Genomic DNA, 16,611 nt, shown 5'->3' on the forward strand with positions numbered 1-16,611 from the left:
ATTTTAAATTTTTTACCTAAATGGGGAGCTGATCCGTGGCCTCTCGACATCCATGAACCTCGTAACTCAGGAATGGCGAGCCGCTGGTCCACCGGGCTAGCTGGAAGAACCAAACAGGGTTCAGGGCCTGCTCTGGTGGCCAATAGAAAATTTGAAGTTGCGGTTTTCTACTTGTGTCCCTGTGGCCATGTTTGTAATCAAAGGCCATATTTGTAGTTTTTTTTTTTGTCAAAACCAGCACACAAAAAACTAAAAATACCGTGGGGTCACCAGTAGAAAGCCGCGACTTTGAATATATATATAGGTGGCATAGGTTCCCCCCTTGGATCCCCATGCCCTTTACGTCCCGAGCTGTTGCGGAGGTGTGCGGGTGCATCCAGTGGTTGCCTGTGGTTGCGGGGGAGGCAGGGTCAAGGGCCGGTAGCTGCGGTCAGTCAGGCAAGTAGTCACGCGCAGTGCCGTCGGGCGAGCCAGTCGCCGGGAGATATGCGGCGGTTCCCCTTGCAGGGCACCGCCATATTAGGATTTGGACGTACATGCGCAGTGCTTCCCCATAGTGCGGCAGCCATTACAAGTAGGCGCGCATGCGCAACACTATAGAGCAACCCGTGGCCAATAGGAGAACAGTTCCACAGGGGACTACAGCCCCCAGAATGCCCAGGGAGGCATACCACATGTCGCGAACCAGCCAATAGGGCTGCAACTTCCCCCTGCACAGCTATTGATATTGTTGGTGCGCCAGGGATCCCGCCAGTCGGAGCTGGGACAAGGAAGGGGTAGGTTATGTGTGCAGGTGTCTGTGGCACCTACACTGGGCCAGATACCCCTTATTAGGCCCCAGCTAGGCCACAACTCCCCTCAGCTTGTGGTTGCTGCAGGGACAGGCCCACAGATAGGGACGCTGCCCCTGTAGTATTAAAGTGAGGGACACAGCCAGGACGCTGCTGCATCCTGGCCTCAGGTGCTCTGGGACCAGACACCCATCTACTACAGAGACTATCAAAGATCGTATCATCAACGCGGGACCCACCCAACGTAGAGGCGGAGGCATCGCTGTTCAACGCTCTGGATCCGTGGATCCCATCTTACTACTGCAGCGTGCCCGGGTGGGGGGGTCACCCGGCAGGTACCCACTGCAACTCGTGCACCAACAAACACTTTAGTGGTCAGCGCTGTACCACACATTGGGTGGGGTACTACCTTCTGGACACCAGGGTCGTTTGGTGCCCAAGGGCCCCTCAAGTACTTTTGGGGGACTGTGACTCCAGGCTGGGGAACAGCGTATTGGAGGGTAAAGTCGTGCATGGCCTGGTTGGTGAAACTGCATATATTCCTTATGTTGCCTGCAGTAAAACTGTTATCTTTTTACTAAGGGTGTGTTTTATTGCATGCGGGTCCTGTAAAGGGGTTATTCTACATATAGAATCCCCTACAGGTGGAGGCGCTACCGAGCCTCGATCCGCGTACACCCCAGGTTCCCAGCAGCGGAGGCTCAGGCCTCCTGTGAGCCACAGGTATTGCACCACACACACACTGTAGTTACACATCTCCCTGGGGGTGGGGGAAAGTGAGCTACATATAGTTCCCAGGCAGGAATGCTGCTAGATATCTTCACTGTCTTTATAGTTATGCGATTGCCTATAGGAACCATACATATTCTTGCAGAATTTGTGCAGTATGGCATGATTCAGCTCAGCAGTGTGATAATGATCCAGTCCAAAAGATTGAGCAGTAAAAGTTTGCCTCTTTGGACACTTAGGCACGTTCTATAGTGCCGGGCGCGTGCTACGCCGTGCGCGCGCGCGGATTTTTAGTTGGCTGACGTCAGTCAGCCTTTCTATAGAAGGGCCGCGCACGCACGGCAGGGAGAGGGGAGCCGACAGACAGCGGCGAAGATGAAGAAATTCGTCTTTTCGCGCCTCTACCTGCGCTCAAATGTATGTATATGTGTGTATGTATGTATGTATGTATGTATGTATGTATACATGCGTGGATGCGTGTTTGTATGGATGTGTGTATGTGTCTGTGTGTCAATGATTGCAGAACACAAAAAAAAAATATTTATTAAACTTTTTTTTTTCTTCAAAAAAATCTACCTAGGACTTACCTTCACTCACACAACCCATGCACACACGTATACTCACACATATACACACACATATACATTAACCTGCAGCTCCCGGCACTATATACAGGAAAAGCATGCGGCACGTGCATAGGAACGCGCGGCCACATGCTGTATAGAACAGCCCTTAGGAAAGGAGGTGTGATTGCAGTGACGAAGGCCATGGAGCATTAAGGGGTTAAGATAAATCACATATCGGTTATGTTTTTGTATAAACTGGTTGGTTTATTTGAGATAATTGTTTGGTGGGTGGGGTAAAGTGGGATAGAGATGTGACTAACTCACTATTTCAGCCACTATTGACCAAGCAACCCATTCCCTCGCCCTGTATATGTCTGACTAAGGCAGCGTGCGCAGCGTGCACAAAAGGGCGTAACTATGAGATAGGCCATAGAGCGCGTGACCGCGCGTGCGATTCTCGGGCAGAACAACTATTTTGTTTTGGTCGTGCGCAGTTCAGCGAATGAAGGCGAACCGCTCACGTGATGTCACGGCAACGCCTCCCCGTCGCTGTGGATCACAGGCCACAGGTCGCTTGGCTGACAGGCGCGCGCTACGCCATGTGCTCCTACTTTGTCCGCGGCCAAAGACTCTTTATTACACAGTTACATAGTAGATGAGGTTGGAAAAAGACATACGTCCATCAAGTTCAACCTATGCTAAACTTAGATGACGGTTACTTATCCTATATCCGTACTTACAGTATATTGATCCAGAGGAAGGCAAACAAAAACCCCAGTGTCACATTATCCAATGATACTGTATCTCATAAGGAGAAGAAAAAAGTAATTCCTGACTCTAAATATTGGTAATCAGATTACTCCCTGGATCAACATGCTTCCCGTGTATACTTATTTGATATATCCCTGTTTATATCCTTGTTTTTCTGTTGTCACAGCTTCAGGCCTTGCCAGCAAGATGTTAGGTATGGTTATTGCAAAACAGTGGGCTTGGTGCGGTGGCAACAATGATTTTAACTAGACGGCTGGGGTTTGGTGATAGCCCCATTGTATGGAGCTGGTGTACCTGCCCACAAGGCCTTTAGGCATTTGGCTGGCACTAATTAGGTTTATGTACAGATCCTTTATAGTATTGTTTACATTTATAATAAAGATGTGGCCGTTCTTCACCCAAATCCTGTTTGTTTGATCGGGTTTTGTGGGGCGGTTGGGCATAAAGCACAATTGAGGATACTGCAATCAACAAAGTCCCAAACTGCAACTGCATAAGTTTTTTTTCAATGAATGATGTTTTAATTGTAATAGAACTAATGATTTTGTATTAATAATACAACATTGACATTACTAATGGTTCTAAATGTTATAAGATCAGTTTCAATACATAATGAGGTCATATAATGTTTTTTTTTTTTTTTTGCTTTTTGCTTTTACAAGAAATTAGCCCATTTTACCATCATGTCAACAAGGCCTTAGGCCCCGCGCTCCCTCCTCCTGTTGGTGCCAGGGTCCAACTTCCGCCTTACCAGAGGAGGGAGCTCGAGGAGGGAGCGCAGGGCCTCGGCACCTACCCCACCTTGCCATCCCCGTGCAGCATCACATTGTCATGGTGACCCGACGTCAAATTATGGCGTGTTGCCATGACGATGCAACATCACATGTTGCCGTGACGTCATGAGACCGCTACGCTGCAGGAGGAGGGCCGCACTTCAAGGAATCACCCAGGCCGGCAGGTAAATACCCTTACTTACTTCTAGCTGAGGGCCGGCTGCCAGCATGTCGCCTTGGGCAGCATTAAGGCTGGCCCTGCTGTGATGTCACTGCCTGTATATAACCAGGCTTCATATATGAGAAGGTGAGTCTTTACCTGTATTTATTTTAATAGAAACCCACTTACTTGTGACATAATGGATATTCATATAGTTGGGGTCAACATTGTCTAGAAATATAACACAAACATTTAACTTTTTACAAATTTGTGGTAAAACGGATTTATTTTTTTTATTTAAAAAAAAAATGATTACCTCTTTCCTCTCTGAGATTTTTTGACTGTTTCCCACGCATTATTTTGCTGGCAGTGCGCTCCCTGAAATTAAATGATACCGTCATTATTGGTAGTCGCCAGAGTATTCATGCTAGGGATATAATGAAGATTTATTGCGATCTATACCTTTTTAATCTCACTTTAACAAAAGCAAAGCAAACTATAAATTTGACTTGCCCTATATTAGCAATGAAAGTCAAGTAAAGTCTCTTAAAACTGCGAACATCTATAAACACACCAATAACACAACCATGGAGGAGACACCTGACAAGTGCTATTTGCAATAGAGCAGACACTCAGACATGCACTAACTACACAACAGACATGCACACACTTATGGGCACTCAACCATTCAGAAATCGTGTCCCTCTGTAGGTGGCACTACTGTATTATCTTGCCTCCTACAGACAAAACATGGCCTGTCTTCATATTGGTAGGCAGACTAAACACACGAGGAGAGGCTTAACTCATTTTTGCTGCATGCAACAACAACAAAAAAACAGGCAGCTTGCAAAATGCACAGACCTAATGAATTTTTAACTGCCCTCTTAACTGGACAATTAGTGCCCGAAAATATGATGTATATGGATTATTACATAATGAAGAGAATAAGCTGTTATTTAGTAGAGCAGTGATTTCCAACCTTTTCTGTTTGGAGGAACCCTTGAAGTATTTAGAAAAAGTATTTTCTAGAAGTATTTAGCTTCTAGTAGTAACTGCTTCTTTTTACATTAAAGGTCATAGAGTCTAGACTACGCAATAATGTACAGATAGTCTGACAACAACAACAACAACAGCAACTGAACAGCCAACAATTCTAAGCAGAACAGCGGTATGTTTACAAATGCAGGTTGGCGAGATCGGCTGACTGAACAGACAATGCAACAATTACACTGAAAACATTAACAGAGAAGATTGGAGGTTTCGGAGCAAGTAATTACAGATGAAAAAACGAGTATGGCATTGAACCTGAGAACAATGAGGGTTACTTACTTATTAGATTTAGCTTCTACTGTATCCGTGTTCTCCATCGTTACTAAAAAAAGAAAAGAAGTGACAAGTCAGATAATAAACTCACATTACACTTTAATAGCTATTCATTTCATCCTCCAAGGTATAGTCTGACTTTAAACTGTGGGATAGTAACCAGCATGTTGCTGATCATCATTGTAGTAAATAGATACAAAAAAAAAACCAACAAGACAAGTAAATGTTACACAGGAAGTCAACAGTGACCATCCTAATTAATCTAGTACAGTGATTCCCAACAGGGTTCAGTGGAACCCTGGGGCTCCTTGAAGCAGTCTCAGGGGTTCCTCCTATGGACCACAGGACACCCCACCCCCCTAGGAGTGTTTGTTTTTGTATGTATTTTGTAGGTTGGATTGAGTGAGAGTGGGGTAATTGACGGAAGGTAGGGGCGAGAGTGAGAGAAGAGAGGGGCAGGAGGGAGCGAGTGAGGAAAAGAGGGAGTAAGAGTGAGACGTAAGGGATAAATACATGCGAGAGGGGGGAGAGTTAGTGAGACGGATGGGAGAGAAATACATGGGTAGAGGGTGGGAAATAGAGGTGGCTCGTGAGGTGTGAAATGTTGTGACTGACCCCTGTCGAACCTAATATGTGTCAGCCAGATAGGGGTTCCCCAAGATTTTTCTAAATACTTCAAGGGTTCCTCCAAACAAAAAAGGTTGGAAATCACTGATCTACTAAATAACAGCTGTGTGCTAGTTACATTAAGTGAAATAATGGTTATATCTTGTACAATTATCTCCACAGACACCTAGGTTCAGGGTTTAAGAGACTATGAGACCCTTGTAAGGTAAGTGTTGCTGGGGATTGTGGGTTAATGTGCAACGCTGATGGTAAGCAGATGTCTATTCTTCAAGCAGATGCAACCGGGAGGCTGCAAGTCACCTGAGGCAGTGAGGGACAGGGATGAGCCTACAAGTCTAGGTGGCCTGCCAAGCAGCTATACACCACTAAGGCTGTGGACAGGGTGAATGAGAGCGCGCTGGCGCCCGAACTTGGCACTCATTTTGCTCCGGCTATTACTCCCTCATTGAGTGAACCGCTCACGTGACGCATCAGCGAGCAGCAGAATCAAATTTGACTGTCTCGGCAAGCAGCAAGCTCACGTGCACGTGCACGCACGCACCCACCCGCATTCAGATTAATCATTCTGATCGCGCTAAGCACGAGCGCTTCGCTTCACCCTGCCCGCAGCCTAAGAGTGACAGTTGTGGCACCTAGCCGGTTTTGCGCTCTGCTCGGCTCTGTGCAACATGCCGTCTGATGAAGAAAAGGACGGGCGGGGATTAGTGTGTGTAAATGAGGAGTATAGGTAGTTTTGTTATTGAACGGCTGCAAAATCCGTTGTGTATTGAGATTTCCATTGAAATAGCATGCTACAATATCATTGCTAATTCCCGTAGCCAGAGATGATCAATAAACAAAGTAAGGCTGCGGTCCCAGTCACTGCCACAGCGCACGGCTCGGCGTGCGCTGTGCTACCAAGCCCCGCCCCTCCAGTCAGGCCGGTCCCAGTCCCTACCTTGTCGCGCACCTTTCCCCAGCGGTGCGCGGCAGGTTTTCAGGGAGGCAGGGGAATTTGACCTCGACATCTGCGACTGGGGCGTGGCCACGCCCTCGCCGTCGGTTCAGCCAATAAGGGCGAACCAGCCGTGGGACGTCATGGCCACGCCCCCACAAACCCACAGCCATGCCTCCTCCCGTCGTAAACCTTCCCTCTCCGCCCAGACCGCAGATCGCGGTGTAGCGCTGTGCACGGCCGCCCCCCCGCCGGGCGCGCGTGTCACAGTGAAGACTGGGGACTCAGCCTAAAGGAAGAATACAGAGTTGTTCCTTCAGATATATTGTATGTAGGTATAGATTTTGAGGTATTAGGTTGACATGGTATAGAAATTATTCAGACTCCATCTTGTATTGCTAGATTCCATTTTGTTCTGTAGATGTATAATTTGGCATCTTACGGTAGGATTTGGAAATTTTTGCTGATGCAGTACAATATACCAATTAAAATCGAACAAAGACATCTGTATACCAAACAGGATATTTTATGTTCTAATATGCCTATTAAAATGGAATAGAAACACATGTGGTAAGAAAACCAGGTAGTCACAGACAGGCAATTCTCCGGACTTCTAATAGGAATCTGTTGTATAAGTAAATATTCTTTTCTGTATTAATTGCTTATTAGTAACTATGAGGTATAGTTTGGCAAAGAGTGAGAAAATGGATTATTTTTTGCCGTGTATAGCTTACCTCTGCGGTGCGCAAACTGGGGGGCACGCCCCCCAGAGGGAGGGAGAATTTGCAGGGGGGCGCAGGCTGTTACAGAGGCCCCTCTTCCTACAAGCATTTAATTTAATGCCGGGGGAGGCGTTAGGCCTCTGTAACCTCATTTACCTACTGGGAGCCAGGTCTTCAGCGACGCGTCGCCATGGCAACGCAGTATCAAATGGCGCAGCGGGGTCATGTGACGTCACGCGGCGCCATGGCAATGCACGTCAAATGACGCTGTGGAGTCACGTGACGTGACCCGCAACGTCATTTGAAGACGTGCCTTCGGGGGAGGGGGGCGTGAATGCTGCGGCTCCCAGGAAGGGGGCCGCAGCTGAAAATTTTGCGCAGCGCTTGCTTAGCTAATAGGGAGAAAAATGTTATAAATATTTGTGCCTGAACATAGAGATATCAGAACTATGAAATACCAACACGTGGACAGATAGTGATAATTCTCCTCTCTGAAGTCTCGTACTCCTGAAATATGCTTTCTGTCTCTGAAGAATAAATTGGAACAACGATACCTGCCTCCATCTTGAATGATCTAAAGGATTATTTTCACACGGCCCACGGGAGAGGAATTACTTACTTGAATACATGCTTAATGTATTGCCTCTTTTTAGATTTTTTGGCCTGTAAACATAAGGAGATAGTTATCAACATACTCCTGATTGTAAACTCTTCCGCACAGCATCCTCACTGCACGTTGCAGCGTTACTTGTCCATATATTCATTCTGTATAACTCTGCTTTCCTCTATCACTTTTATACTGGATCACTCAAAATGACTGAGCCACTGATTGAGCTCCCTGTGCTGAAGCAGGGATATCCTTCAAAACTTTACCTTTTGGGGGTCCTACGCTGACACCAAGGCAAAGTGACTCAACACCTCTTTGGCAAGAGTCTCTGGTCTATTTAGACCATGATTTTTCTCACGGTAAGAAGGGCTTTCAGCGTTTGTATTTCCAAGTATTTTGTATTTTTTCCCAGTATATAGTATATGTAACCATTTGTATGGTATTTGCCATTGTTGATACTTTACAGCTACAATACAATTTTGCATTTATACGTATGAGGTGCCCGTAGCCATTCGACTCTGCTAGCAGGGTTCATATAATGGCAGCGTTTCAAAGCTCTCGTGCCCTGCAGGCCAATAGGAAGCCATGACGTCATCCGGCGCGGCTTCCCATTGGCCCGCGTGACGTGGGAGCTTTAAACTTTGCAGAGCTACCGGCACCCCCTTTGGGGGTAAGTATCTCCAGAGCTGAAAGTATTGGGGTTCAGCTCTGGGGAACCCCTGCTTCAAATCTATGGGGGGGAAATGAAAGGAAAAAAAAAAGCCGTTTGGATTGTTCTTTTAAGAACTTTGGTCCTTTTTCTTTATTTGTGACATACTGTATGTCACGTTTTTCTGCATACTACGTTAAGCTGCTCGTTTTGGTCAGCATGTTTGAAATAGTATTCACAAAAGAAAAAATACGTACAAGTTTATGCTAACACAATGTTTAAACAGACTATACTTACACGTCATGTTGGCTGGTGTACTTGACTTTCTTGTTTGAGTTTTCTGCAGAGGGAGGTCAAAAAAGAGAGGATTTTCAAATGCGCGCCTCAATATTGTTCTGGTGACTTACATATGAAAGATGACCCCTACCATAAATACTCGTAATATTCATAGTAAGGAAACAATTTATAGTTTAACAGAATGCAAGGGTTTTATTCAATTTATTCAATATACTGTAAAGCCGGATTCTCCTTGTCAACTGAATTAGACTTTCAGCTTTCCTATCAAAGAGATGACTGCTTCCCTGCATAGTGAATAGGGGGGGAGGGGGGGGGGCAGAGCTTTCATTGATCATTAGTTTTGTGGGGGTACTGTGGAACACGTTTCTATATGTAGTACAAGGACAGTGGGTAAACAGAAATTATTATTTTGTACTTTTTCTTTTTTTTACAGGAATTAATATATGGTTTGACAAATTGCATGCCTTGTGCAAACATCTCTGTTATGAGAAATTACTTCATACTTGAGGTCAAACACCTGTGGTATTTCAAACACTTTACTGGAAATAGTAGCTTGATGGGGTATGATATGCTATTTAGATCAGTGTTTTTACCCTTTTTTGGTTAGGGGACCCCAGAATGCGATCGTGAAATTCTGAGGAACCTCAATCCTCACCCCCCCCCCCCCCCCCACCTCTCATCTGTCCCCCCTACGCTCCCTCACACACACACACACACACACACACACACTCCCCCTCTCACTTACTGTACAAACACACACTCTCCATCTCCATCTCACTTACCCACACTCCCACCCCACACAAACACTCACTCCCCGCGCCCCCCCCCCCCCCACACACACAAACACACACACACTCCCCCTCTCACTTACTGTACAAACACACACACTCCATCTCACTTACCCACACTCCCACCCCCACCCCACACAAACACTCACTCCCCGCCCCCCCCCCCCCCCACCCCACACACACACACACACACACACACACACACACACACACACACACACAAACACACTCCCTCTCTCACATACATACACACACTCCCCCTCTCACTTACATACACACATTCCCACACACACTCCCACACACACTCCCACACTGTATGAGATGTGTGCAGAGGTTCATATAATGGAGACAGATTAGGGTGAAATTATATCTTGACTTTATTGAGCCTGTTCCTTTGTCCAGGTAAAACATACAGAAACAACAAAATAACAACCCCCTATCCCTTTGTAAGGGCTAACTTACTTCTCCAGACCCCATCTGCAGGACTATAAGGATATTCCCATTACCTACCTATCACCGCAAAGTCTCAGGATGTACCTTAAGCAGGTGGCCCTCCATGTCAGTCTCTGGCAGGTTCCTGGGTCCTCAGTGTACAGGAAATATAGGTGTCTTGATCTCAGCACAGCCTTTGTGCTCAAGGCAGTGTCTGTGGACTTCTCTGGTTTCCTGTGTCAGCCCAATTGTGAACTCAGGAATCACTCTCCTGTTTCTCACACAAGGCTTTTTACAGAGCTCGCATTAGTCCAGATGGAGACTAGTTAATTGAGTGTCTGCAATTATCTCTCTCTCTGCTGGATTGTCAGAGCTCTGAGGCTGCTTTATTGAAACAGGGATAAGTCACTGACACACACTCACTCACACACTCCTACCCACCCTTTTCAATATGCTAAGAAACTTTTTCCATTGCTTTGGAGGGTTTCAGTCCCTTTCAAATGAAAGGAGTGAAAATCTTCCCTACAGCTTCACAACATACAAAGTGTACTGAATAGGGCCCATTGTGACTGCATTCTACTGTGCATGGCATAGCAGCAGTATAACACTGGAGGGGAATTCTGGCAGTGCTGTATAAGAATAGAAACAACACAAATAAATGATAATACAGACTCTTACTAGAGTATCTGCAGCATAGGCACAAAGTCAGCAAAGTTCCAAGTACCATTATGGAGGCAACGGCAAACCATATTTCATTGTGAGACATTGTTCTGTGTGAGCCCTCCCTGAAATGGGAAAAATAGAATTACTGTGTGTATACATAAAAAGGATTTACAATGAAAAATATGACACAAACCTTACTATATTGTCAATACCATCTCCTAAACTCCAGCACAGCGGGGGACTTAAATATGTTGTGATTATAATATTGCATTGACAAAAAAAACCCACCTTTAACTGCTTCAATAACCACCCTTCAAATAATTCACTGATGCAAGAGGAGCAAGCTGGCACAAGTGATTGTGAGACCTTCATGCATAGGGATACACCTTGTTATTTACTGTCCTAGCATCATTATATTGCCCATTTGCTTTCCTTGGTACATGTCTCCCCATTACGTGCGTAATTCTCACACACACAGCAGTATAATGGTGGCTTGTAAAAGAATTGCTTCAGCCTGACTAGAATCAGGCCACCCTGAGCTATAGGACTAAACGAAATAAAGTTTTAAACGTCTCGTTGTGCAGATTGGCAAACCTAGCAGTATTACAATGTGATCACAGCCACATGTACCACCTCAGGTGTTCCAAGATTCCCAAGCACAGTGTGAGACTGCTTGCAACGGGCACCACATCTAAACGAGTACTTTAGCCATTTAATTTCTGCCATCCATGGGGTCTAAAATAAAAGGATGCATTTACAAATGATGTCCTAAAAGCATTCCCATTAACACTTAAAATTATTATTCTTCCCTGCAGTACTCAGGGCCGCCAACAGGGGGTGTCTGCTGGGGTTGGCGTCCCGGGCCCCTTGAGTCAGGGGGCCCAGCGGCCTGGGCCCCCTGCATGGCCGTGCCTGTTAATAAAAAAAACTGCAACTGCTGTGACCTGCCGCTGGGCCCCCCGCAGCCACCGCCCCCCCTGCAGCACAGCCAACCTCTGGTAGCACTGCCAGCCACCGGGCCACCCCCTGCCTGCAGCACCACCACCAACCCCCGCAGCCACCAGCCCCCCCCGTAACCACCGCCCCAACGCCCCCCTCCACAGCCACCAGCCCCCCCGCAGCCACCGCCCCCCACCACCCCAACGGCCCTCCCGCAGCCACCAGCCCCCCCGCAAGCAACGCCCCCTCCGCAGCCACACCCCCCGCAGCCACTCCCCCCCACCGCCCCAACGCCCCCCTCTGCAGCCACCAGCCCCCCCGCAGCCACCGTCCCCCACCACCCCAACGCCCCCTCCGCAGCCACGCCCCCCGCAGCCAACGGCACACCGCCCCTTTTAAAAACGGCAGCTTTAACAAATAAAAAAAAAAATAATCAAAAATAAAAGTGCCCACTTGAATTGTCTATATAAAGCTTTATTTATCTAAATGTATTTGCCATGTTGTTTCACAAGCAGCAATCAGACAAACTTTGTTTAGAAGTAGAGTGTAGGAAGGATGGCCCTTTCAGAAGGTCAGAAATCAATATACCCGATTAAAAAAAACAAATATGTTGTCATTGATATATGACATTTTAGCAGTGATATGACAATCTGCAGCGAGTGCTTTTCTATGCTGTCGCATCCCACACACATCTGCTTCTTTCTTTTAGGTTTCTGAAGTGTACACCAAAAAAGTTGCCGTTTCCTCTAACAGGAAATAATGGTTTTACTGCCGACCTGTATATTGCTTGATTTAGCACGATACAAAAAAATTCAGAAAAGGTCAAAGGCGCATGCATCTACTCAGTGTGGCCACAATGTACCGCAGGGGGGGGGGGGGGGCAACTCCAGTCCTCAAGGACCACCAACAGGTCAGGTTCTCAGGATATCCCTGCTTCAGCACAGGTGACCGAGTCATTATGACTGAGCCACCGGCTGAGCCACCTGTGCCGAAGCAGGGATATCCTGGAAACCTGACATGTTAGTGGCCCTTCAGGACTGGACTTTGCCACCCCTGCTGTATAGTAGAGTAATACAAGAACGATAGTAGGCAGCACTCCATCAGTACAACGCACAGTCTGATGGTCCTTGCAAGGAGAAAACACAATGGCCAAAACATTTCGGCGACATTCTTATAGCATTTTATGTGCTGGAGTATGCAAAATTACAACATTTCTGGCCTACCTTGGCCTAGACTTACCTAAGAAAAAGGCCCACGGAGGGAGGCCCAAAAAAGTCTTTTTTTTTTCACCCCGAGCCTCGGGTAACAGTAAAAACTGTACGCTTTTCAAGTCAAGCAATCAATACGTACATGTATCGTAAGTGGAGATGTGCAAACGTCTTGCAGTTCAGCTTGTGAACGTTGGATTTTACCAAGGAATGTGGCTATTTGGGAAAGTTGGCAAAGTTTTTGCTTTGTGTGCATATTTTTGCCACGAAAGTTCAAATGTTTCACCAGAGCATACAGTAGATACGAGCTAGGGATAGGTGGGTTAGGTGGGTTGGGGGGGTGGGGGGGGAGAGAAACATGCCTTATAAATTGCCTAAGATATGACAGAAAGGGACATTTGGTCGTAGCTGTTTCGACGCGACCAAATGGCCACCGCTTCGCCGCCCTCGTACCATCCGCCGTAACCAATTCGCCGCTGGAATCCAAGCCGCTGGCCACTTCTAAGGTAAGTTTTATTACTGGTTAGGTTAATTTTAGGGTTTTAGCGGTTAGGTAGAGGGTTTTAAGGTGAAGGCTTAGGGTAGGGGTTTTAGGGTACGGGCTTAGGGTAGGGGGTATTAGGTTATGGGCCTAGGGTGGTGGGTTTTAGGTTAGGGGGGCTTTAGGGTAAGGGCCACACATGTACGTTGAAGCCCTTTGTTGCAGATGAGCTTTCAACACATTGCAAAGGGATTCATTTACAATAAGAGAGGAGGGAAGCCTTTCAATGCCACACTCCTCTGCATTGCTAAGTTTTGGACACGATGGTAGCAAAGTTTTTAGTCTAATAACATGAAGACTAGTCTTACACTTGGTTATTGCATGTCTTACCTTAAATAAAGCCACAACAGACTGATATGGGGATAAAGGCTACATAACTCATTTGGTAAATAACGGCCAACTTAATTTTGCCCATAGACATACTTCAACTTAAAACCATTTAAACATTTTATTTTTTAAAAATGAACATGTAACTCTACCTCTCCTCCCCCCCAGCCTGTGGTTAAATAATCACAATGTTACCCCGTCCGTCCCCGCAGCCAGGAGCATTATAACTCATCATTTGAAACCACATAAACCAATAACAGCATAAATTTACTTAATTACACTGTCCCCTCCATGGCAATGGACATTTATTTTCACAAATTGTCCTCGGCACCCTCCAAAACACATAAGGCCCCTTTTTAATGCCCAAATTAAAGATATTCAAACCTATGCCTGAGAAATGTACATTATCATCTCTATACAGGCCTTTACCCCCAGCTTATAAATCGATGTGTCTGACTGATAACACCCCCATAACACGCATGAAATCAGTCTTGTTCAGCTTCTTTCTGCAACATTCAAAGTTAGAACCCCTTAACAACTAACCATTGCAAACAAGGTACGACAGCCTCACCTAAATCCCTTTTAATATAATATAAACAGGGCCGCCAACAGAAATCGTGGGGCCCAGGACAAACATTTTAAGCAGGCCCCCCTCCTCCCCCTGTGTCGGCAGTATTGCGAGCCGCCACCCCTCCCCTCCTCCCCCATTTCACACCTCACTTCATTTCAGCCCCCTCTCTTTCCACCCCCTTCTTCCCATGTATTTCTCTCCCCTGCGTCTCATTCTTACTCCCTCTTTTCCTCACACCCCCTCTCTCCCTCCGTCAAGTCAATTACCCCACGCTAACTCATTCCCTCAACCCTCAGACTATTCCCCACACAAGCTATATACCAAAAAACTTCCCACCCCCAATGCTAAAAACTTCCCACACCCAAATATATACAAAAAAAATCCCCACCCACCAAATATATACAACCTCCACCACCCCCTCAAATGCATACAAAAATCCCACCTACCCAATACATATAAAGAAACAATACATATAACCCCCCCCCCATACACACACAGACACACAAACAAACAACCCTCCCCAATACATATAAAGAAACAATACATATAACCCCCCCATACACACACAGACACACAGACAGACAAACAACCCTCCCCAATACATATAAAGAAACAATACATATAACCCCCCCATACAGACACACAGACAGACAAACAACCCTCCCCAATACATATAAAAATACCCCCCAAACCCCACAATACATATAAAAATACCCCCAAGCCCCCCAATACATATAAAAATACAGACTTACCTTGGGTCAAGCAAGGCCCGGTGTCTGCGGGGGTCTTCTGGCTGGGGGGGCCCCGGCCGGCGCTGCACATTTCCCCCTGTTGGGGGGTGCCCTGCTGCCGGTTGCGGCTGGGCCCCGACTCTTGGCTGCCTATAAGCCTCTTCTTTTCTCTGCCCCATGTCGCCGAGCTTCCACTGCCGGCATGCGACGGGGCTCTCTGACATCAGCGCGCCGGAAGTAAGCTTGACCCAGCTTCCGGCGCGCCGTGCACTGACGTCAGAGAGCCCCATTGCGTGTCGACAGTGAAAGCTTGGTGGCGGGGGGCAGAGAAAGCAAGAGGCTTACAGGCAGCCAAGAGTCGGGGCCCGGCCGTGAACGGAAGTAGGGCCTGGCCAGAGGTCGGGGGAAATGTGCATTGACGGACGGTCCCCCCTAGCCAGCGGGCCCGGGACACCAACCCCGGCAGCCCCCCCCCCTGTTGGCGGCCCTGAATATAAATAAATAGTAAGCTATCCCTAATTAGTTGGTACTATTATGTCCTTGATCCAACACTGGCTCAACAAGAGGTAGTATGCAAAAATTCCCAGATGACCTAAGCGCAAACAGATTGTAAAAAAAGAAGACAAAAGCCACAAATGGTTTAGTATGTTTGGGTATATAAATACCCAAAGATCAGGGTATTCACCTCACACATTTAGACCTTGAATGTAAGCGTTTTTCAAAGAATCTGATACAAGTACGTTTTTCTTTCTATGCGGCTTCTCAAGTCGTACCTCAAAACAGAGAAATGGGACATAGTATAGCTCTAATATATAATTTCATACACAAAATTAAAATAGCACTCACAATTTTGTGGGGGAAAAACGAGCAATTCCTGGAAACCCATAAACATCGGCATAAACAGCTGTGCACCAGCATTGATGATTCTACATGCAAACTCCTTGTGTTTTCCTGACTTCGCCTTCAGTCTGTGACTTCACCAGGAGAAACGCCTCTCAGATGTTCCCACCAGTCGGGCACTCACTGATGTTCTTGGATAGTCCAGGAAGCTAATCTCTCATATCAATCTCACCCCAGTGCAATTTAAATGTATCCCAATAGGGAGGACATATTGGGATGCAGGTGGTAGGGAGAGAAAGGTAGGAGGAGAGAGTTCTCAGGTATTTGAGGATATGATGAGTATGAATTGAGAGCAGATGTAGAAGTGGGACCTGAGAGGGAACTATAGTAAGGAAGGTAACACAGCACCTTATGAAGTTATAATCTTAGAGTTGTACATAAATAGTCAGACCACTTGAAAAGGAAAGTTCTCACAGTAGCAAAGTAACTGAGTTAAGTTAAATAATACCTTTTATAAACCTTTGAATATGATTATGGTTATCTCTCTCAAATAAAGTCATCTAGATTGGACTCTTGTTATAAGACACTTTTTGCACAGTAAATCACTGAAGATTTTGAAAGT

The 16,611-nt window shown here is 46.4% G+C and overlaps 1 protein-coding gene across 2 annotated transcripts in view; it reads right to left on the minus strand.

Annotated features, from left to right (window-relative positions):
* The window catches only part of LOC142491010 (uncharacterized), a 34,871-nt gene that overhangs the window by 14,381 nt on the left and 3,879 nt on the right, over window positions 1–16,611 (minus strand). The window contains exons 2-7 of one of the 2 annotated variants that reach the window (XM_075593353.1): window positions 10,848–10,954; window positions 8,950–8,992; window positions 8,016–8,059; window positions 5,120–5,162; window positions 4,107–4,168; window positions 17–100 (exon numbers count right to left, since the gene is read on the minus strand). In XM_075593353.1, the coding sequence (XP_075449468.1) occupies window positions 17–100; window positions 4,107–4,168; window positions 5,120–5,162; window positions 8,016–8,059; window positions 8,950–8,992; window positions 10,848–10,935 (364 nt within the window). In that variant the 5' untranslated portion in view covers window positions 10,936–10,954. Of the gene's footprint in view, window positions 1–16; window positions 101–4,106; window positions 4,169–5,119; window positions 5,163–8,015; window positions 8,060–8,949; window positions 8,993–10,274; window positions 10,364–10,847; window positions 10,955–16,611 lie in introns of those variants that run through there. The other variant, XM_075593354.1, reaches the window with a different exon arrangement.

The sequence above is a fragment of the Ascaphus truei genome, chromosome 3 (genome assembly GCF_040206685.1).
Source record: "Ascaphus truei isolate aAscTru1 chromosome 3, aAscTru1.hap1, whole genome shotgun sequence".
Lineage (NCBI taxonomy): Eukaryota > Metazoa > Chordata > Amphibia > Anura > Ascaphidae > Ascaphus > Ascaphus truei.